The sequence below is a fragment of the Mugil cephalus genome, chromosome 15 (genome assembly GCF_022458985.1).
Source record: "Mugil cephalus isolate CIBA_MC_2020 chromosome 15, CIBA_Mcephalus_1.1, whole genome shotgun sequence".
In the NCBI taxonomy this organism is placed as follows: Eukaryota; Metazoa; Chordata; class Actinopteri; order Mugiliformes; family Mugilidae; genus Mugil; species Mugil cephalus.
In genome coordinates, this window is record NC_061784.1 from 7,366,505 (window position 1) to 7,390,242 (window position 23,738).

The 23,738-nt window shown below is 45.9% G+C and overlaps 1 protein-coding gene across 13 annotated transcripts in view; it reads left to right on the forward strand.

The window, feature by feature from the left end:
• The first annotated feature begins 2,064 nt into the window (after nt 1–2,064).
• auts2a (activator of transcription and developmental regulator AUTS2 a) overlaps nt 2,065–23,738 on the forward strand; it is a 297,228-nt gene continuing 275,554 nt past the window's right edge. For 4 of the 13 annotated variants that reach the window (XM_047606272.1, XM_047606283.1, XM_047606282.1 and 1 more), the window contains exons 1-3: nt 2,069–2,284; nt 2,930–3,127; nt 4,350–5,046. In XM_047606272.1, the coding sequence (XP_047462228.1) occupies nt 4,759–5,046 (288 nt within the window). In that variant the 5' untranslated portion in view covers nt 2,069–2,284; nt 2,930–3,127; nt 4,350–4,758. Of the gene's footprint in view, nt 2,285–2,929; nt 3,128–4,349; nt 5,047–23,738 lie in introns of all 13 variants that reach the window. The other 9 variants (XM_047606275.1, XM_047606285.1, XM_047606276.1 and 6 more) reach the window with 5 other exon arrangements.

Genomic DNA, 23,738 nt, shown 5'->3' on the forward strand with positions numbered 1-23,738 from the left:
GCGTGTCAAGTGAACGAACCTGCGCGGGGCCCGTGGAAGTTTGCAGCGAAGGTGTAATTAAAGCTGATTATGGCGAGGCAGAGGGGAGGATAGGGGGAGCACATTGGTCTCCCCCCGCCTAATGAGCGGAGGCCGCGAGAGCTGAATTAGCTGCCTCGCTGCCACCTTCTCCTCCTCCTCCTCCTCCTCCTCCTCCTCCGCCGCCACCGCGCCACTTTGTAACGAGGACACTCCTCGTGGAAGATGAGGCGGGGGGTCAAGTGCACGTGTATCCCCTTAGCGTTATTCTCACGGGCCGGCGGGGCACGGCGGATTGAGGCGGATTGAGGCGCTGCTCAGCCTCTGCATCATTAAACCGGGCTAAAAATACACAGCCCACCCATGGCCCTCCGTTCACTCAGGACCAGTCCACTGTGAAACAATCCAACGGCTCCTGTTCGCGGGAGCAGCGGCGCCCGTCATTCGCCAGTGTTTTATTTTGATCCGCGTCGTGAGGCTGCGCCAATAGAACATATCCGGTGCGATTGCTATTAAGTGTCCTGCTATGTCACCCTCTAATTCGGATGATTATTATTGACGCCACCGCATTCACACTTGTGTTCACGCTGCTATTAATGCTCATCCCATGGGAATTAATGGGCCGAGGAATCAATATGAAACGCTGGAGTGACATGTGCTACGAGGCATTTGCTCACCGCTCATGACACGCCCCACAACATCATGAGACCTAGTCGATACTTCTATCATCAGTTAGTCTGCAAATGCCTTCCTCACTTTTTGCTTATGGCTTTCATCTATTAAAATAAAAATAAAGGAATGGCGTGAAATAGCCCCTCATCTTTGAGAAGCAAATAACATGAGTCCTACACACAGGTTTAAAGCCAGTAAAAAGTTTATTGACGTTTTTTTTTTCTTTGTCTCGATCACTTGACTTTCCTAATTAAAGCTTTCAAAAGGACGTGAGTTACCCAGGCTAGCTAAATGTTAACAACCCGAGGTTTTCAGGGTGCACAGCCTCTTTTAAGGTATGAACAGACTTATTCCCGGCAAAACAATGCGTTGGACGGATTCTGAATAACTCGCAACGTAATCACGTTTCCCTCTCAAGGGCGTCGCAGCCCCGCCACAATGCATCACAGTGAAATAATGAATCGCAGCCTTCACTTGGAGGCACTCGCTGTCTGGCAGAAGTGGCGTTCCACGTAAACATGTTGCCCAACGCAATGGGCACCGGAGGCGAGGGCGCGCTTAGCGCCACGGCCCCCACGGGCAGATGTAGGTAATTGATTGCCGGGGCTGGAATAATGACTAACGAAGCACAGAGCCAGCTGTCCAAGGTAAATGTTTTCTCCAAATGTCGAGCGAATTACGCTGAAAAACGTACCGCGCTTATTTAATGTTTTATTATCCTCCGCCGCGTTAGTCTAAGGTCACACTTCTCTGTTGCTGTTTTTTTTTTCTCTTATTCTTTTTTTTTTTATTTGGATGATGAGTTTTGTTGGCCTCGGGTGTCCCTGAAGCAGAAGCTTATAGTGGCTTTCATGAGCCAAATGATAATCTGACACCTGAGCGGAGGCTTATGTGCTGCAGATTTCAGGCCTACGCCGAACTTCGTGAATCACAGTATAGTACGGGGATAAGGTTGAAGGAGTTTCTTGCATTTAAATGTTTTTTAAAAAGTCCTTTTAGTGCATTGCAGGTCGTTCGGCAGCTTTCTAGGCGTTAAAAGCTGCTGTTCAGTTTAGTATTTATTAGTATGCTAATGAAGGTATGAACATCTTTTCCTGATAGAGATGAGGCTCAGAGTATAAGCTAACTTCATACTTACTTGTAGTTCACTTGCCACATTCATGAGACAAGAACAACAAAAAAGAAACGGCTGCTGCATTTCATTCCGACGCTTGACAAAGGGGACTCGGATGAACTGCCTCGGCGCGGTGCGAGATTCAGACGCGCCGCCGCGTTCGTCGCAGCCCCCTTTTCCCTGCTAACTCGCAGACCGGGCGTCCACAGAGACAGCACTATTTGCGCCGAGGAGGAAGCGCGCAGCCTGTAAAGCGGCACTGCGGCATCGCCGTATCACTGCGCCCCGGTCTCCCTTCTCCGGGATCCTGAAGCTCGGATCGGGGGAGAAGAGGAGGAGGAGGAGATACCCTATGGTTTCCCGTTTGCGGCATTTATTCCGCCAGCTCCGGACCTTGTCGCGCTTCATCTTTTTCTTTTATTTTCTTTGAGTGACCGAAGGCCTTCAACTTGTCCGGACGCTCCCGCTCCACTCGCAAGGGTTTGCATTTCTTGGTTTTGCATGACGTGTCTTGGAGAGAGAGAGAGAGAGGAAAAGAGAGAGAGGGAGAGAGAGGAGAGAGAGAGGCTTGCTTTTGTTGTGTGTCTTATAGTGGAAAATGAAGCTTGGAGAGCCGGAGCAGGAGGCAGTGCCAGTCCGCTGCTGCTGCTGCTGCTGCTGTGGGCTGGACTGGACTGGATTACAGAGCCTGAGATCTGTACTGACAGCACAGGCAGACAAAAAGGGACTGAGAGCGAAGACAAGGGAAAGAGTCTTTACTGAGCTAGAATCCAGGGCGAGTGCTAGGATACAGTTTTTTAAATTTTTTTTTTATTGAAATAAGCGAGCTATTTGTGCACTGTGTGTGTGTGTGTGTGTGTGTCATTAGATGAGTGTTTGCATGGGGCATCAGGTTAAAGGCATGAATAAATAAAGGTTATTTCAGTAAAGGTTGCCTTTTTTTGTTTTTAGAATATAATACATGTGCATGGAAGGATTACTGTGGCTTGAATATTGGCATGCCGGCTTGTTAGATGCGCCTTTGTTAAGTATCCTTAAGGATCATGAGCCATTCTCTCTCTCTCTCTCTCTTTTTTTTTTTTCTTGCTGTAATTGTGCATGTTCAAAACATTTGTCACTTTGCAGGGGTGTAGCAGAGCCTTTGAGGAGCACATGCGTGCTGCAGAATCCAGATGAGCCACATTGCATGACAGCTTGTGTCCAAGGAGACAATGTAAAGTTGAAGATGGTGGGTTGGCTGTGACAGATCGGTTTTGGTTTGTGCGCTGATGCGGAGACGCCGCGATTCCTCCTGTGTTTGAAATGCCCAGCAGCGTTTTGAAGGTATGATTGTGGAGAGGAAGCCTGCAGTTTGTTGATTCAGTTTTCTTCCACACACACGCAGAATGCCATTTCTGTGATGTAACGGTCCGGAATTGTTATTCTGGACACACCGAGGAGCCATATGTGTTCTGTACTACAACGCCGGAGTGACTTTCAGTGGCTTTAGGCCTAGACTGTAGGCTGTTCCTTGGGAATGATCCAGAATAAGGCTGCAAGCTGTTGAATGTTGCATCCTAATATCATAAAGCAGCCAGATGCCTTCAGTGTCAGACAGTGAAGGCATGCCCCGCCGAGCTCTGTTGTTCAGTGCAGGATTGCATTATTAAAGGATTGTGCCATTGGTCTTGATTCTCTATCAGTGTGTGGAAGTCCTCAAGGACGCCTCCCCGTTCAATTAGACTCACTCTCATTCACGGGAGCCGTGAATGCGGTAAGGTTTTTGTGCGAGGAGCGAGAGTGAGATGATTTTGAGAGAGGTAAATGGTGAACTTGGGCAGGTTGTCGTGAGGAATTTATTTCGGTCTCAATGATTTTGATGGATGTTTTCAGGCTAGGTTGGTTTTATTCAAGGAGAGCTTTCAAATGGTTGACAGGTGACCTGCTATAGAAGTCTGTTAAATGATTACACGGCAGCTTTGATGATTGGGAGACTTCTAAAATCAGAAACATTTAATATAAACTGATAAAATTAGTCAGTTGTCAGTTTTGTTCTTGTCGTCAGGTGTTGTGTTTGCATTAACGCTCGTGTGCACGTTACTTTAGCCGAAGATTAAAACAAAACAACGGCAGTAAATTATATGAAAATACTTAAGGCGCAAAGTAGCGGAGCAGTGATTCCGGTGCATAATTTATTCAAGGAATGTAATCATTAAAAAGCACAGTTTGGATTACAAGCTTGGCAAAAGCTTCGGAGACACTAGTAAAAGAGCACTTCCACGATATAATCATCTCAACTCAGGCCTTAATAACCTGACAGTGTAAGAAAACAGGGTAGTCTCTACAGATTGTACCCCCCTCCCCCCAATAAAAAAAAATAAATTCATCCTGCATTATGTAAAGTGGCAAGAAACGTCTCTATTGCATGTGGCACCTTTTGGAAAATGGCCCATTGACTAAATGCACTGTTGAACTTGCTGAGTGAACATGTTGCAAATGCATGCCCTCTCTCTCTCTCTCTCTCTTTCTCCCCCCCTCCCCCCGTCTGTCTGTCTTTATTTTACAGGAGGGTGAGTTTGCCGACCTTGGGTGAGAGAAGTCAGCTCCCGGAGAAGAAAGATGTGGCGTCACCTGGCCGACTCACCGTGGTGGGACGTGTTCACTGAGCAGACATTTGCTTTAACTTGAAAAGCCCTTCCTCTGGCGGAATTGACAGCTCGGCGATAACGTGTTTAATAGATCGTTTTACACCTCTGCCGTGGGATTTGATGGACTGCCTTTGGGGATTTTTTGGGTGAAACCTGACTTGGCTCAGTGACTCCATGCGGTTTCGCGTTTCCCGTAAAAGGCTTCACCTGTTGGATGTTACGTGATTACCCTGGATCTAACGCCTTGGTAGCACTCGCTTGGATATTGCACGGGTCCTCCTCGCTCCTGACGAGTTTGAGTCCCTGCGAGAGGGGGGGTTTATCTGGATGTTTCCCATGAAGGACATGGATGGCCCTCGATCTAGTGGCCTGCGGAAGAAGAGGAAGTCGAGGTCGGAGAGGGATCGGGAGAGGAGGCCGAACGGGTTGAGGGGCAACCACGTTAAGGGCCCCGTGTTTCGCTTCTCCTCTGACTCGGAGCGGGAGGGCGACAGGGGACCCTCCTCGTCCCGGCCCCGGCCCCCGCGGAGGAAGCGAAAGGAGTCTACTTCTGCCGAGGAGGACATCATTGATGGCTTCTCCATCACAGGCTTCGTGTCCCTGGAGGCTCTGGAGGTAAGTGCTCAACGTCAAGGGGGGTTCCTCTAACCGTCTTCGCTTGGTAACTGGGGGAGGTGCCAGCGTTTCGACTCACGCCTGCATATTTGGCCTTGGTGAGCGTTCAACAGGTGTAGCATCAACTGCAGCGCTGCAGCCAGAGCTTACTGTACTTATATGTGTCACCAAGGGACGGTTCTTGTTGTTGTTGTTGTTGTTGTGTACGCGCTGCTCTGGAGCCTCGAACCAGATGAAGGATGTTTAGCTACGGTTGTAGTGGCTGTTGTTCCTTTTGTACACTTTGGAGTGAAAAAGCAATTTGATCCATGCTACAACAGTTTATCCAGAGTGGGAGTAATTTATTATGTGCTGGCTGTCCGTGTTTCTTGGAATGCAAACCGAGCGCGGGCTCCCTTCCAGTGATATAGTTCTGAATTATGGCTTGCACAAACAAGCGTTTATATGTGCAGCACAACCCGCTACATTTTTCTTTAATGACAACTTACAGATGTGTGGCGAATTAAAGGAATCGCTTTTGGTTGAGTTGTTGTTGGGCCGCCGTAAGCCTCCAGCACAGCTTCACCGCTCCTTGCTGTAGGTTCTCAGTGTTTTTTTTGTTTTTTTTTTCGTTTTTGGAAACGTTCCCCCGCATCCATTTGGTGTTTTGATGGATTTTGGAGCGGAGGCAGCACAAACGGTCCAAAAAGAGTTGTTCATCCGGCGACGGAGGCTTTACCAGATGATTTTCAGAGCTCGTCAAAACGTTGAGTTCCACCTGCAGCTTCCTCTAAACCCGTGTTGAGAATAAAAGTCAAACGATTGACAAGACAATAAGGAGACATACAGCCATAGTCGGGTATTTGACGGGACTGAGTTTGATAAGTTAATGTAGCTTTTCTGAAAAAAAAAAAGCATTCCACGTCATTTCATTTCACATCACATTTCTCAGTAACAATACAAACAGTTCAGTTCCCTCCTGATCTTGTCTGAGGAGCACGTGGAAACAGGGTTCTCTTCACAAGGTCAGACTTCAAGTGTCTCCCACACAGTCTGCCATGCCCTTTCTAATAAATTCACTGTGATACCGATCTCATGTTCTCTGCTTTGACCCTTATCAAGGATATAGTGGCACTTGTCCTCATTGCATCCCTCTAGTTAGTCAGATCCACCGCTCCACTTACTGCCATGTTGTTGTTTCATTTTTTTTTCTCTCTCTTTATTCAGAACGAGCCTGTTGAGCAGTCATTGGCTCTTGAGCCTCTGCGCCCTCTCTCTTTCATCCCGTTCTGCTTGACCTTCTTTCCGTCGGTGTTTTTATGCATCGCTGTGTTCAAGTGTTGCCGTTAACAGCTTGACTGCCTTGTTCGATGACAACTCGCTGTGTGTGTAATGCGCATAAAGGGCAAAGCTTGAACCTTGAACTTTAATCAGCCGTGTTTCCATTGGCCTTTCAACATTTTTTTTACTTTGTTATGTATAATCTCTCTCAGGTTTACATCAGACTGCAAGATGCGTCACTTTAACTCGATTCATATAGTCTAATGCAGGATTCAGTGATTTTCAGGGCAAGGACCCTAAACTGATGGAGAGATTAAGCAGGGACCCCCTACCTACTATATTATTAGCATTTAGCATTTTGTTAAGCTATCCCTTATCCCTTTACTAAAATATGTTGGATTCATGTTATTGTGTATTTAACAAGATTTAAATGTGTGGAGGAAATGAAAAAAAAAATATACAAAAAATGGCTATTCAACCAAAGATTTTGCGACCCCGCCCCCTGCACTACCAACCCCGCCCCCTGCAGTACCGACCCCCTGTTGTAGACATATTGTCTAATGTTATCTGGACCATGTTATCACTCCTGTTACCACAACCATTCCCAGAAAACGTGTTAACGGCTGCTCACAAATTCCAACAAGTCGAAAAAAAGGTATGCAATTCCTTAACTGCGAATGGAAAAGACGCTGCTTTAGAGAGGTTACAACAGATTTATGAGTTCGTGTACATTAGCAGAGAGTATTTCAGCGTTTGATTACGCCCGCACGATATAGCTCCAACTTTTCACTGCAGTCAGCTAAGTGAAAAGCACAACAATAAATCAAAACAAATTTCTGTATCAGATTGAATTAATATCAAATGACAGTGAAAGGGAAAGCACTTTTACAAAAGCAGACTTGTCACTGGGTGGTTTACTGAGCAATAAAAACACCGAGTTCAAGTAAGAGCGAGAGAGAAAAAAAGCAATTATCCTCGTGTCCGTTTGTCTGTTTTCCAACTCATGAATTTGTGGGAATGTGACAGAACTCATTAATGCGCTATTGTCTCGCGAGGAATTGAGACGGCACGACCGAAGTGCAACACTTGTTAGGGAGTTTTGCATGCGGCGCTTGGTTGCGTTCGGGGCCCCGCGTGTGGTGACAGCGAGAACGGAAGCTGTTGGTTTCCTTCACGCGCAGCCGCTGACGGAAGGATCTGGACCGCGCCGCTCGCCCGCTCGCAGTGTGGCGCCCATCGCGCCGTCTCTTCCTCCGGTCCGAGGTGACATCTCGTACGGCGTGTGCGGCGCGGCCGTGACATTGCATCAGAAAAGCTCTCAGACAAAAAAAAAAAAAAAGGATGCGCCCGTCAGAACGGCTGGGCGAGGAATTTTAATTGACCGTTTGTGTCAGCCGTAGAGGGAGAGAGCGACTCGGATCCACTTGACTGGAAGCCCAGCTGCCGAGATGTCTGCATCAGTCTCGAGAATGTGGGCTTTGAATGAGGACCTCGGCTTTTGCTTCTGAAGTGCCACTTGACTTTCCACTTACTTTCATTATGGCTGATCACAGGCCGGTGACAGAGGACGCGTCTCGCTTGGCAGCTGGGTTTAAATTATAAGTGAGAGTGGAATCGGGGAGTTTCTGATAGAAGTGCGCCGGCTCCGCCAGGTAGCACAAAAACGGGAAGAAGGAATCATAAAAAAAGGGGCTGTCTCGTTGTTTGTCCCTTCGATGGCTCAAAGCTGTGCGTTTATTAACCGTTTACCCATCGAGCATCACTCACTTTGACGGCAGCTGTAGCACAGTCTTCAGTGGCGCGTGATGTTTAAGCGATATCTTGCTGAGTCGGTCCCATTTTGTGTCTGTCTGTTATTTTTGCTCTGCTGTTTTATCCTTATTTGCACTCCGAGCCGAGTCCCCTCCTTTTGTTTGGACCACACAGCGTTCAGAGGCTCGGCGGTGTATAAATGGAACCGGCGCACAGGCGTATTACGGCACCAGCGGCGGCTCTCTTTCTGTCTTGGTGAAGTTAAATTCTGATGAGGTCAGACCCCTGGAGGTGCACGCTAGTGCTTTTCCATCTGTCACCGCGGCGCCCGGAGCCACACTGCTCCCGGGCCCGCTCTCCGTGCGCATGCTGATATCTGAGCTTTGCATTTTTCTCGCGCGGTCTCGGGACCGAAGCCTCTCTGATGAGGCTCCGGAGACGCTCAAAGCAGCTTCTGGTGGATGTTGTGCAGCATATTGCCGTCCTGCGCCGCTTGTTGTCGTGGCGGTCGGGGCTGAACTCGCTCGCGGTGGTACTGCTGTTGACAGTTGAGAAGGCGGCCGCTGAGACCGTTTCTATTGCTTTGTCTTTGTTGTATACGTTAGGTCTAAATCAGGCTGCTCCTATTAAAAATGAATTGAAGTGGAAATATGAACGCGAGGCTTTGTTCCAGATTTACCGTCCGGCAGTTCTAAAGCTTTTGGAGTCAAGGAGCTCTGAGGCATTCCTTCATTGAGTGAGTAACACTGCACTTTCATGCCCTTGGATTTTTCTGCAAGTGCACTTGTAATTCATGTAAAGTAGATTTGTGCAATAATATGGCTGTGATGCACTTACACTTTTACAAAGTGACCAGCGCGGTGCAGTGACATCCAGAGGGTCCAGTTTTGGTTGCGCTGAGGTCACAGTATGTAGCACCAGAAGTCCTTTTAAAGGAGTTGCTTTGAAAACTGTTTTTTTTTTTTTTTTTACCAAGAGAGCAACCTATTACCGCACTTGAAGAAATGACTAAATCACTGAGCGGCTGCCCCTCTTTTCAAACCTTCGCTGTGTTCCGCCCATTTGGTTTGAAAGAGGTCCCTAACCTCGACATGCCCCGTGCTAACCAGAATTGATTTAAAGCTGTTGCCTCAGTTAACCCACTGCTCCATTATTTCCCCATAATTAGCGGTGGGTGACGTCTGCGCGCTTGCAACATGCACAGAAATTCCCCTAATCCTTCATAGCTGCGCGTATCGGAGACCGAACCGGGCTCCACGGCCCTTTTATTTCACCACTCAACATTGCACCTAAAGGCCAGGTTGTTTTTTTTTTGTTGTTGTTGTTTGTTTTTTTATCTCCGATAACAGCTCCTCATCTCCTTACTGAGAGGTTAACAGCAGTCTATTACATGTCTGGCTGCCCATGATAATATAATGAATCCCAAAATAAGCGACGCCGCGCAAATGAATCCATTTGCAGCGCCCGCTCTACTCCGCTTTTGCATTTTGAGTCCTGGAAAGACTTCTTAACTCGCGGCCCCCCGCGGAGCTCCTGCCGGCTTTGTTGTTCCTCTAAATAATCTGCCTCTCCGGCTTAATTTGCCGCACGCCATAAAAACGTTAGGACAACAGATCCACTTAATGCACGAACAGTGTACAGAGTGACGCCGGGGCACGAACACTAAGTGCACAAACACCACGTTTTTGGGCGAGACTGGGAGAGGAGCCCGGGGCTGAGATGGATGCGCGGAGATGACACAGGCGGGTTTGGCACCTGCAGTGGAGGACGATTCCTTCTATTACTTACTGAGGTTTAAAACATTCAAAGAAACTGGAGGCATTTGGCACTTGGTTTACTACTTATCTCAGGAAACCATGAAGTGAATCATTTATTTATTTTTTTCATATTTTACAAATGAAATCTTTGCGGCTTTCGACCAACACAGAGCAAGACATTTTTTTTTAAGATGGCCTTCATGAAAACCTAGATTCCTGATGATTTTGTTGGCCCCGTTCAAAATGTGGCTTTTATTTTTGGCGGTTTATTTTAACACTGTAAAACATCTTGCACCGGCATGCGCCCGAGTCTGGACTTTACGGTGATTTATTTCTGCCCGTTAGTTCTTTGTGATCCATTAGCTTCATTAGCAAGACGTAAACTCGCAGTTTCCGGAGAAGCACAGTTACCTGTAAAATTCTCTCCTTCTGCAGCCGAGACAGGGTAAAAATTATAAATCCAGGTCTGCGCTCCCCCAGTGCGTATTGCATCAGATTGCACACAAGCACTGGATTTGTCATGTCATCCCTAACTGGACCAAACAGCGGACAACTAGCGGCTCACTGGCGGAGAGCGCGGGGATAGTCAATCGATTACAAACAGCTTCAGTGCCTTTCACTGCAGGCCTCACACCACTCTGACAAAAAGTCCTGAAAGAGGGCTATGTGTAAACCACGCGCCTGCTCGAGGAGAAGCGCTTTCGCGAGAGCCGAGGAAATCTCCTGCCTCTCCTTTTCGCGGCGTTTGCCGCTTGTTCCGCCCGCCACCACCGATGTGCCACCGAGAGCTCGCTGGTTTCAATTAAATGCCAAATGTTTCCGTGGGATGCCTGCTACGCCCATCGGTTATTTAATTTTAGGCACCGGCTTCACACCCATCTGTCACACCCACACCGGCCTTGGAGATATGACACATTCAAGACGAGGCACGGCGGAGCGAGGAGGGGCGGCGGAGTTCACGGATTAAGTTGAGTCATCGCTGTGTGTGCGTGTGTGTGTGTGTGTGTGTGGGAGGAGGTGGCGTGGAGCGAGGGGTTCAACAAAATGATAATAGGTTCATCGATAAGTTGTCAGAGCTTCAGATTGCAAATAATGGCAAGCTAATTAATGGCTCTTGACATTTTAGGTAGAGCAAGAGTCAAAAGCCTCGGCGGAGAGGATCAGCCGCAATTATCGTCAACAGAGGATATTCCCCCCGTACGGCCGAATCAAGATGATGAATTTCAGCTTAACAGTCCGACATTTTCTTTCCTCGTGCGCTGTTTGTTGGATAATGCTGTCTCTGCCTGCCAGCGTTTCAAAAACAATTGATTTTCTCTGGCACAGCCCCCAGAAGTCTGCCTGGAAGAGCACTTGTAAGAGCAGGCGGAGAGGAACGCATTGATTGGTTCTTCGTCGTCAGAATGAGGCTAATGTGAAATCAAATGTATTGACAGGTTGTTTCAGAGGAGGACGTAAAAAAAAAAGAATAAAAAACACATTTTAAACAGTTAAGACGCACGAGCGTCAAACCGTGATTTCTTTGTTTGTGAGAGAATGCAGGCTGATGAACGAGAACACCTTCGGAGGAAGCCTCTCCTGTGCCAAACTGCACTGACGGATGTTTCTGCGTGGTGACTGATGCCACCTTACCAGGCCTTTAATTAATTCCCACCCTCGTTCCAGTCTCCTGGCTGGAACGCAAGATACTCGTTTAGCAGCTTTTTTGGAGCCAGAGTGATGTGTGCGGTAATGTGCTTTGACAGCCCGGTGACTGACACATTAATGAAAAAAGCTGTCATATGCGGACTGTTAAAATAAAAGAAGCGTCCAGATTGGATGATCGCTCCCTTATTTGGGTCCGCTCAACAGTTTTAACGTATTGTTGAATCCTGCGCTTTGTTTTTTTTTTTTGTTTTAAGAGGTTGAGGATGTCTTTCATTTGGACTGTGAACTGAGCCGGCGCCCTGTTTTAAAGACTCATTGATCTCTCAGCAGAGTACATTCACCGTCTAATGGACCTCTCCAGCCTGCGCCGCCTGGCCACCGCTGATCACACACATTTCTGCGCGCAGATGCAGATTTATTTGTTGAACTTAAATTATTTACCGCTTTTATCTTTGCCCGCAGATTTGTTATTTCCCCCGTCCTCGTTTGGTGCTTCGACACTAAACGCACGTGCCCATCTGTCCCCAGCACGTGCGGAGAGCGATTGGACTATAACTTGCAACAGGCCGTAAAGTCCAGGTGCGAACGTGAAGAGACTGACGTCGCGGCTCAGTCGCGTGCCCGGCGCCGACGTGCTCGTCCCGCTCTCTCCGACGGAGAAGCACGCGCGGGCGCATTCGTGTGAATTCAGGCAAAACAAATAGCTCAGCGGCAGGGGAAATGTGCGACAACAAGCGGCATCGGCGTCTGACGTACAGGCAGAGGGAATGGAGCTGTGGGATGTAGGAGCAAGGTGGAGGGATGATCAGTCTCCACACGCTGCGCTCATTTCGCTGTAGCATTCTCTACATTTGAAGTTCACAGAGGACCGTGTCAGCTGTGTCACACGTGGTGAATGTGCTGAATCGGGATTTTATTTATTTTTAGTTTTTTGCCATGTTTCACATTTGGTGTGCTTCATCGAAAGCTGGAACAAACAGGTGGCCAGGAGTGTACTGATAGTAGCGTTAGCTAAGACTAAATGTTGTTGCGGAGATTTGTGAATGCCATCGCGTACCGAGTCTTCCCTCGGCTTAGGTCTACGTAGAGAGCTAATCTTTGGTTAGCGTCACACCCAGACTGCTCGAAAAACGTTGGATTAATGGTTCCACCGCTTTAAAACCTAACTCTCCCCGACACTTAATGTAGCACACGGCTCAGAAACAAAATCACATTGTGTCCTCATCCGAGTATTATAACTATAATTGAGTTGCCCGAGTTGAGAAACATACATTTTTTTCATTTATTTATTTTTTTCCCCGTGGTCTGTGTGCCACTGGCTCGCTGAGCGCGGCCCATTTTCTCTTCACTTTCATCTCTGCTTTTATTCTGGCAGGTTCCAGGGACAGATGTGAAGGGAAAGAAGATAAATGTTTGCAGGGCCTGATTACAAAATGCCATCTCTGAAGTAGAACTGTGGCCAGAGTCACTCTTCCTTTTTGTGTGTAATGGCCCCCATCATGATGCATTGGGATAGATATTTTTCCTTATTGAGAGAGGACCTTCTCATGCTCAACTGCGCAGTGCATACTAATAGTGGTGTGGTTAGGAATGTGTTATCGTGCGTGTGTGTGTGTGTGTGTGTGTGTCCTTGCACCGCGGCGCCTGTGGACTTACGGACAGAGCCCTGTCGAGATCTCTACCTGCAGCTTTGAACCTTTGATCCCCCCCCTCTCTTCTCTGATCCTTCTTTAAAACGGAGCCAACCTACCACTGTTTCCATTTCCATCTGCTTCCATTCCTGCACACTCAGATAAGCTTTTGCTCAATAACCGCGCCGCTTCAGTTCCTTTTTTTAAAGAATTGTTTACACTAGCCTGAGTGCCAGACTCTAATCCGCAGTCACATGCTTTTTTTTTTGCAGTATTTAGAAAATTGGCATATATCTTTGAAGCCGATACCCAACAGTTTACTCCGCTCGCAGCACCTTTGTTACCCCTAGGCTCGGCTCCGCGGCTCAGGACTCCGTTCCCGTCTTTTCCAGGTCATATGATATTGAAATACTAATTAAAGGCTCCGTGGCTGTGTCTCAGTAGGACGCCGCCACCCCCCTCCTGCCTTCGCCTGTGGAACAAACTGCTCTAGATGCTCAGTATCAGGGTTTCTGTGGACTGCAGCTCCTCTCCAGGAGATTCAGATTTCCACTCTGCCATGTTATTTACTCCAGCTCAGCATCCACTGTGAAATGGTTCTGGGTCATCCACTCTGTGTTTGATCAGGCCCGCAGCAGATGGAAACGTTTGGTTTTTGGAAGTAGTCCCTGATATTTTATCCATCGCGTCCTGAAGCGTATAAGTCCAGCTAGGGGCTGTTTTACATATCCTTGTGATCGAAGCTGTCAAATAAGCGTCTCCCGACCCGACGAGGCTGTTAACTGGCAATGATCACCCAAAGCACTCGCCATTAAAGATACGCGGTACGTGCAAGAATTAGGAGGAGACTGCGTCATGGTTGATTACTCCAATAATTCACTGATATGCTACAATTTTACATTTGCATTGTAGGTTCTCTTGCAGATCCTTCATCATTGCCAGTCAATGCACGTTATTTTAAACATTATTTAACATATGTTATAAAAAGCAGCCCAACTCATCTTACAATCCAGCGCATATGATGCAAAACATTCAAAAAAATAAAGTATTGCTATCAAGGTCTGAGTGTGGGTTGTCTACCCACTATCCAAGACTGTTGGTCTTTTTTAAGAGTCTGTTCATCATCACAAACCCAACTAGTCGTTTTAGCTTTAGCCATTTTAACAATTTTGCTGATACAACATTTAGCTGCGATTTTGAACCATCTCCCATCTAAACACTGGTCAGCTGTCGCACATCTCCTTTAGCAACTCAGCACATCTCCTGGGTTGCAAATGGCCCTGGTTGAGAAGCCCGGTTCTGAACAACTTCAGGGCTCGTGGTTGAAATGGATTTCTTTTTTTTTTTTTAGTTTTTTTTAAAGTAGGTTATTTATTAAACTCAACCAGAATATTGATTAAGATGGATACGTGGAAAAGGACTATTTATGAGTCAAGGATGAGGTTAAAGGTCCCCGCCAGGAACCGGCGCGTAATGAGATGATGTAGCAGATCTGATTTGTAGTGATATCCAATGCTCCGGTGGAGACATGAATGTAAGATTTTTCTGTGGACGCTTCACTGACTTCCCGTAAAATACATTTTCTATCGCGGAGCTCGGAGGTGCAGGCTGTATCTAGTTTCAGCGTTTACATGGCTGGAATAATAAGCTTGAAAGCCTCAGCTTTAGGAGGAAGGAGTAAGGATGACGGTAATGCTGTATTTGAAAGGCGTGAATCCTGTGACAAATGCTCTTCCTGGGCATTCTTGACAAGGTTTGGTGGGATGGTGAAGGGAGGGCTGCAAGTGCATGCCTGCCTGTGGCTGTGTGCTGCTGCTCATGCTCTATGCATGAGTGTGGAATGTTTCTATCTAATGGTTTAGGCCTGTCATTTATCACCTTGTTGTTCTGCGTACAGGGTTGTTGCTATTTATGTAATCACTGAGCATGAATCCTTAAAGACTGTCAGGGTGAATAATCCATTCATGTTTTTTTCTGTTGTTGCCATGGCTATTCTTTAATTGATGCTTGGAGCTGAAATGTATCCCACACACTGCACTACATACTCGATATACTCTACCTTAGCCGTGAATAAGCTGCACTGTGTATCTTTTTGGATGCGCTACTCGTGGTGTAACTCTCACTGGCTGCGTGGAGACCATTGGTGTCGTCACCTATGGGATTCCTAAAGAGCAGTTCTGAAATTTCCCATAACTTGCCATCTAGTCCTAAATTTCCAAGCAGGTGGAACTGAGGTGGATGGTGACAGCTCGTAACCAGTGACAGCACTCATCTTTCACTCAAAATTAATTTTGTATATTTTCAATATTTTTTTAGAATCAGTATTATAACTGTAGCTTGTAATAATACCTTCTTTGCACTTTTTACTATATAATTGTGTTTTTTTGCACTGAAAATGAGAAGGTCTCCACTGTATAATGACAATTATACATCTTTTCTTATCTGTGTAGAAGTCATGAGCAGGGAAGTTAGCTACAGAGAGGGAGATGTCTACAGGGATAGACCTTTGCCTCTGCCTTTGGACTCAGCCTCAAGTGGCCGTTTGGGGAACTGCATTTTTTTTTTTTTGGCAATTTCATAACTATGTTAGTTGGCCAGTGGGAGGCTTGTAACTGTGGTAGCCCACCAACCTCATCTCTACCTCATGTCATTGTGCGATTTAAATGGTGCGTATATTGTGTATATATTGTGTTGTGTCCAGTACTTGCATGAAGTACTATCTCCACTATATTGATGGAAATCACAACTGTTGATATTTATCATCATGTTAACATATATATTATCAAAGTCCTGTAAAAATCCCCTATGGTTATGGGCAAGGTTTGACAAACTGTGGGACTCTCAGTGGTTGCTGTTGATATTTAATTAATATCACTGTGAGATCCTACGGAGTTGTCCTTGGCTTTCTTGTTCAGGTAGCTACACATAAGCTCATTCTAACATCATTAACAAAAACTACAATATCCAAATACACGGATGGATGTCGATGATTTGATGTATAATATATGCTGAAATAACTAAGCTAAAAAGAAATATGATGAAAAAAAACATGCACTATGTGTTGCATCATCCTTTCACAGCAGCAGACTATAGTTTTGTTAGTATGTTCAGCCAATAAAATAAAGTTCCTTTAAATTTACCGCACTAGCATAGCTTGGCCGTGGAGTTTTGGTTGTTAGAATACCAAATAAATAACTGTGGCACCATCCAGGCTTATGTTTGTGTGCCCAGTATACACACATGTTTATGTACAAATGTGTGGCACCATCGGTTTGTGCAAGATTATGAGAAAGAGTCTGTGGTTGACAGATGGAATGTATATATCAGAGTGTCTGTGTGTGTGTGTGTGTGTGTGTGTGTGTGTGTGTGTGTGACGGCTGGGGAGGAGGAGGGTGGGGGGGAACAAGACAGTTGTGTGAGTGTGTGTTTGTGTGGAGCGGGGACAGCTACGCTCCAGAAAGCCAGATGGATTTGCAGCTCCCTACCCCAAATGAAAACATTGGCTTGCATTGTTTTCAGTAAGTGCTAGTCGACTCATGTGCCTTCTGCTGTAGGGGAACGAGGAAAGAAATCCAGATCCCCAAGTATCGCACCCACAAGCGGCACCCGAGAACAAAGCCACTGTGGATAAGTGTTTGCCTAAGGAGGACTTTTATGATTTCATTACAACATCCACAGAATTACTTAGTGGTGTAATCTCCCACAAACAAAGACATTAACAAATTTGCATTCTGTACATTAGCCCCTTTACAATTCACCATCTGACAGCAGTGTTGTACCCGCTGCATTGCCAGCTCTCATCTTTACAGACAGTATGAGGCCCTTTCTTACTTTGACAGCACATTTTGCGGCACTGATGTTTATGCCAAGCAAATCATGGCTGCTGCGTCTCGATCTGTACTGTAAAAAGAATCACTCCCGCTGTCATGTGGGATTTTTTTGAGTAATTATTTACACACTGAAGCTGCTGTATAAACTTGAACTTGCTGTGGCTTGAATGTCTACCGAGAGCCAAAAAGCAGACAGTTTTGGATCGCAAGACATGTATTGCCTAAGATCTACCAGGCTTGTTGCATTGACATCACCTGGCACTTACTGTCTATTAACTCTCATTAACAGGTTACGAAACTGTTTCTTCAGCTCACAATTACTGTGTTTTCTCATGATCATGGAATGATTACTTTGTGCTCATGTGTAGATTATGCAACATCAGACCACATGTGTGGAGAGTGAGTAGCAAAGTGTACAGTACATTTAAAAAAAAAAAAGGAAAAAAAAGAACAGAACACACTGGGAAGTTTCTACATACAAAAATAAAAAACAGAAGTCATGGGCAAATTACGTTATAGCCTCATCAGGAAGTAGTGTGATCGTTATAATGGTAATGATGGAAATGTTCATGCTCAACTAAGGCGTAACTAGAATACAATCCAGTGAGTGTGAAAATATTTTATGAGAGCGATCATTTTCACTGTGTTTCGCAGGGACTCCTCCTGGTTATCCTGCTTTGCACGCGCTGTTAATTCCAACTAGATCCTCCTGACATTTCTCATTACAGCAGGAGCAGGTCAGGGTAGCAGCGCCATTGAGGGACTGCCTCCGTGACCCCTCAGGGCTTTGGCTCATTGCTCACCTCAACCTGCATTCACTTCTATGGCCACCTCTAGACCTCGCATTAACATCCCTCCTGGGCACCAGGACCACAAGTGACCAGTTTTAAATACAGGTGTGAACACACATAGTACCCATTGAGGACACATTTGAGTGATCTGACCTGGTGGAGGTGGTCTGGGACGCATTTCCTTCGGTAGTGTGAGCACACAGTCAGGTCGTTTACATGCACAACATAATAAAGCCATATTCGAAATTCGACTTTCTGAATTCGGTCCTTGTCCCAGTTTACATGCAACAGAGAAAATCAAACAACTGACAAGAACATGTCCTCCTCCACACTAGGTGGCAGTATGTGTCTTGTCAGTGGGTTAATATGGCCCCCTTTCCAGTTGACCTATTATGTCAAATATTAAACAACTGGAGTCGTCATGTGGCAGATCGCCATTTCAAACAACAGCGAGTTGGATAATAGTCCAGCTTTTTAATCTTGGTTCTTTGACCAACTCTGTTTACCTTCTTCCTCTGCGACCGGCTTTCTTTGATGTTTTTGTTATGGCGTCACACGCTAGCGCAATAGTTGTGGAGCATGCACTCACGTGTTGTCTAGCTATGCGATTTCCAATCGCATTAACTGGATGTCTTAGTCGGATAAGGAGAACTAATATATTTTTCGGAGTACTGTGTGTACATGCGCTTAAGTTGTCCAGTTAAAGTCGGATTAAGGCAGTAATTGTTGTTTTTTTTTACATGCATGTGAGTCCACTGAGCGAGTCCTGGGTCACAGTAAAGACAGCCTATTTATTATAGACGTGCTCTTGTGTGAGAGGAGGTTTGGACAGTTCATTCAGAAAGAAACACGACTCTGCTGTCTTGAGTGGTCACCAGAAAAGGAAAAGGCTCAGAAAAAGATACAGTGCGTGTGGAAGCTTCCACAGTTCAGTCATAAGCTCAGCTTTGCGAAGGTTTTTAAAATAGCTAGCATCGGGGCAGAGATACATAAATAAAGAGTAACTGATAGTAACGTGTGTGCCTTCAATGAAAGAGACATCAGTGTTTGTTCCAAAATAGGTATCATCTGCCCAAGTCATGACACACACACAACAACAAACAGGTGTTCTTGGTTCTGATACACTGACTGTGATCCTTAGAGACAGCAGTTTATATATAGTATTGTGCTACCCCACAAATGATGTTGATGTGGCTGGGTGCGCATGTGTAGACACATTTTAATACCAGGTGTTAAGTTAGGTACTTAAAGCTGGCCACTTGCAATCAGATTGCACAGGTAGGATGTCAACGAAAAGGTCTGCAGAGGGCCTATAGGGCCTCAGTCTACTGGTGGCGGCGGTGTTTTCATTAAGCGTGTGCCTGAGTCTTGTAAATGGGAGGCTTTCACTGAAACAAAAGGTGCTCTTATGTAAATGCCAGCAGGGTCTTTGTTGATTTAACACTTCCCAGGGTGTGCGTGAAGCATATACACACAGTCTGGCTCGCATTAACGCTCACTCTTTCCAGCAAGGCAGGGTTTTAGGATGGATTTAGTGTGGCCAGCTAATAGCAGGGTATCAGCTGTATGGTACGAGCAGTGAGTGGAAGCAGCCCGTAGGCTATCCACACGGGCCTTATCACTCAGCAAGCAGACCCCATGATAAGGTATTATGTTTTTCACAATAGTCTGCTCTGTTTTCTCCTGTTTGTGCAGTTTCCCAGTAGTGCGCGCTATAATAACCCAAGGCTGCCAATTACACAGACTGACTGTGTTAGCGATGTGTAAGCCTCTGTCATATCTGTCGGGTTTGAATGCAGGCTGGTGATTCAGTATTCTGAGTGGCAGAGAGTCACTTCCACCAGCCTGGAAGTCTAAGCCCGCACTATTTCATTTACAATATCTCCCCCCTCTGTGAATTTAAGAGCACTCTCATGCTGAACCCTCTTCACTTATCTGCTCTGCAGGATCAGACCTGCTTCAACTTCTGTCAGATGGCAGATGTCTTGGCAGCCTTATCGATTTCTCCCCGTCAGAGGTGTAAGGAGGGTTTTCGCGGGGGTTCCGAGAGAAATCTGATTATCGGAAAAAAAATGTTGACAACTTTAATTCCCGTCTTTTGTTTTCGCTTCCGTCTTATGAGTCATGCTTTGTATACAGGCTTGACAGGGAGGTCAAAATGATCCCTGCCGAGGGAAAGCGATCGTTGTGCTTGCGGTTTTAACAGAACCACGAGTACAAAGCTCTGGTGTCGGAGTCTTCTCCACGGTCAAATGTCAACATTTTGCTGGCCCGTTGTTGTTTTTTCTTTCTGTTTCAGTTTGTGCAACTGTATAATGTTGCCCTGCTTAGGTTCCGTTTTCGGCCCCTGAGATGAAACAATCAGCCGCCTGCTACTGAATATTGGCTTACAGAAATGTGCCGTTGCTGCTCTTACGCGAGGCGGGAAAACAATCAGCGGTGAAGAGACTGTCGCAAATCAGTCTGTCACAGGGGTCTTTTACATACCGTAGCCGCCTGCCTGCCTGCGTCGTGCAAATATATTCCCCAGACTTGTCACATGTGGTTGACTAATGGCATTTCTAGCATCTTTTTTTGTGCGGTTATACTGACAGAAAATTACAATATGATAATGACATTTAGGATTAACTGATGCAGTTGAGAATTTTGAAGTCATATCTCTGGGCTGGTGCTTCGCAGTCAGAGGGTGCTGCCCATTCTATTGTGGTGTAACTGTGTTTTGTGGCATCACGCACGAGAACCTTTAACATCAGATATCAGGCATGTTTAGAAAGAAAGAAAGAGAGAACCCTGCAGGAGGTCAAGTGCACCACTGTCATGCATCATCATAATGATTATTACTAATTAAGGAGTCGTTTAACATGCGCTCCCTGGCACAAGTTGCGCTTCCAATTGTAGCCAAACATCATTAGAAATGACATTAAGTTGCGGAGTGAATAATTTTATCATTACTTTTTTTTTACTTTAAGAACACTGAACAACTCCTCTCACCCAGTGTATGAGACTGTTCTGTAGCCACAGTGCATGAAGGAGCTCTTCTGGAGGTCCTTTGTCCCTAAAGTAGTCAGACACTTCAACATAAACATTTCTTAGCCATGTTGCCGTGCTGCTGCCTCCACAAATAAAAGGACACAGACGCCCTGGGCAACATATATTTATATTTCTCAGGAAATTCCCTTTTGCATCATTTCATTCTGTGCAAAAAATACATATATATATATATATATTGTTTCTTTGAAGGGCAAGACATGTCTTATATATTTTTCTTACTCATTTATTCATATTTGTTTTTTTCAAGAGCAATACATTTAATAGTAATCTTAAATAATTTCATGATTTTCGCTTAACGTACTAACTGTACTTAACTTTGGTCGGTTGTAACTGTAGTTATATCTATATATATTTTTCCACTGCTTTGCTCCTGTAACTACATGTGTTATCTCTCATCAGTATAGTTTTCTCTCATCTAATCTCACCTTAAACGATTGATGCAATGAGGAGTTTTTACAGTGTGTTTCTGGAACAGAAGTCCTTCTGTTCAGTGAATTAATATGTGGATGTGGATGTACAGAAAAGTTGACAGACGCTCACATTTGTTGTCTCTCTCAGCAGGAGTCAAAGCATCAGTCAAATGGATCAATCAGCTGTTGTGTAGTTATGAGCTGTTAATCCGGGCCCGTCTTTATCTCAGCTGTATTACCAGACAGCCGAGCGTAACATTATTTCAGTTCTTCGTCGTTTTCAAAATCTCGTGTCGAGTGGAAACTAGAAGTCTCTGGTTTGCTGCTGTTTCCAAACATCGGTTCATGTATGTCCATGATATTTTCTATTTTATTCTATTCTATTTTCTATTAATCTTTCCAGTTTTCCTGTGCATTAATGGTAGGTTTGACTTGTATTAAATATTTGACACCTTCAAACAAAATAAGAAAAATAAAACATCTGCTTGACAAGTGTCCATGTCACCTCACGTCCCCCTTCTGAGTGGAAAGTGTTTTTTTTTCTGTGCCCTACAGGCACTTGACATTAGATAAGGCAGCTGGCACAGCTCCACGTGCAGTGAAAGTGGTTTACCGCTGCCTCTGCAGCCTGTAAAAAATTCACCGTAGAGCACATATAGAGTTCAGTGTCGGCTTAAATGCGCCGTCTCTCATCATCATGTCTCCCGTGGCGTGTACGTAGAATGGCATGCAAGTTTTTTTCGCTGGAGTGCGTCTCTCTGCGGTGGCCCTTGTTCTCTGCGCTGCGTTGATGGCCTTGTAATTGCACTAGTGAAAAAAAAAAAAAAAAAACAGGGTTGGGGTTGGCTGGTGATAAGCTGGTCCTCCGTGCCTGCGGGACCGTCGTCGTCGTCCTGACTCCCCCGACAGGGCTCCAGCTTCGACTCCGGCTCCACACCGTGGACTCGCGGCGTCCGTCTGCGAGGCTGTCGATCTTGCTGCCACTCGGCCATCTCCCCGCCTCCTCCTCTGAGAGGCCTCTCGCCCAGAAGGACTCCTGTGAAATGAAGCATTGATTGCCCCTGAGCAGACGGGAGAATAATACATAATGATATTGCCCTGCTCCTCCTCTCTCTCTCTTCCAAAGGTTAGACAAACCTATATGGGCAATTTGGCTGATATTAAGCTTTTAGATTACTTTTGAAAATAACATTTAGTTTCCTTGATTAAATAGGATATTTGGTCTGTGCTTGTGCTCGAAGTTTTTCCCAGCTGGATACCAGACACTGGGTTTGATTGTGAATTGTCAAAGTAAAACAGTGGCCCTGTGATTCGCCGGTTTCACCTGCAGCGCCCCAGTTAACTAGCATGCATGAAGCTCTGGCAGAACGATATGATAATGGCGACGCTAATATCAGGTCCTGCTTGGGAGCGGCTCAGACGCTGGGTGGACTGGTCACTCCTCCTCCAAGAGCGACTGGCTCTATTGAGTCAGGTTAGCTCTGCTCTATTAGTCCCATTACTGATTAGAAATCTCCTGCTGCTGCTAATAAATTATTGAACGTCTCTGCTTCCACCCGAGGCAAGCATTGACAGATACTCAACCTGTTGGACCTTTGTGAAATGGAAACGGCCTGTCCAACAGTAACGCAGGAGACGCTGCGCGGAACGGGCTGATCAAACCGAATTTAAAGGAACTCCGTGCTGCGCTCGCGCGAGCAGCCATTATCGAGATTAATTGGACGCTCGCTGCTACTCTTTCAGTATGTAACGATCAGCGAACAGTTGTCATTTGTGTTGTTGCCACAGATCAGGGTAAGACCGGTGGATGGTGTCATCCAACAAGATAATGATCTTAATTATCGCATTCTCAACAAATTGTTATTAACAGGTTCCATTTGCTGTTCCATTCATTAGCGGTGATGAACAGTTTGCCGCGGCGCTCCGCTGAACGCCAGCCAGCAGCTCGGTTAAATGGCTCGCCTCGGAGAGGTCCGGTGAGAGGGAGCACAGCTACCCGGGACATGTTTTGAAATTTGTTAATGATATGCGCAGAGGGGAGAAACACACTTACACCTACACTTATTGCACCGACTGCAACTGCTCCGGCATGGTGCGCTGCACGGCAAGTAAACAATTTAAATATTAAAATTTAATTATAACGGAAGAAACGATGCTCCGTTTCATGTTTGCCATCCACAGCGCAGCAGGATGCAGAGAGTGTTTTGACAGTAACCCATATCGTTGTCATTTCATTTTACGCCTGCACACACGAGTTTTATTTAACACCAGCCTCTTTTTAAGAATGATAAATCATAAATCTGTTGTCTACATCTTAAATGTTTTTTTTTTTTCTTCTTTTTCCGGAGCTGGAAGCCCCAGAATAGTTTTGTCATTGTCCTACTCCGTCGGACGTCGTTGCGCACTTTCACAAAGGGAGGCCCTAAAGTGGTAATTGTTGCAACTTGGGCTGTGCTTGTGTTTAACGGCTTGAGTCATGTTCCGTGGGCGCCTTTTAAAGCTTATGGGCCTGAAAGACGAGGGCAATTTTGGGGACAATTAAACCGACCGCAAGGAGGCCGCA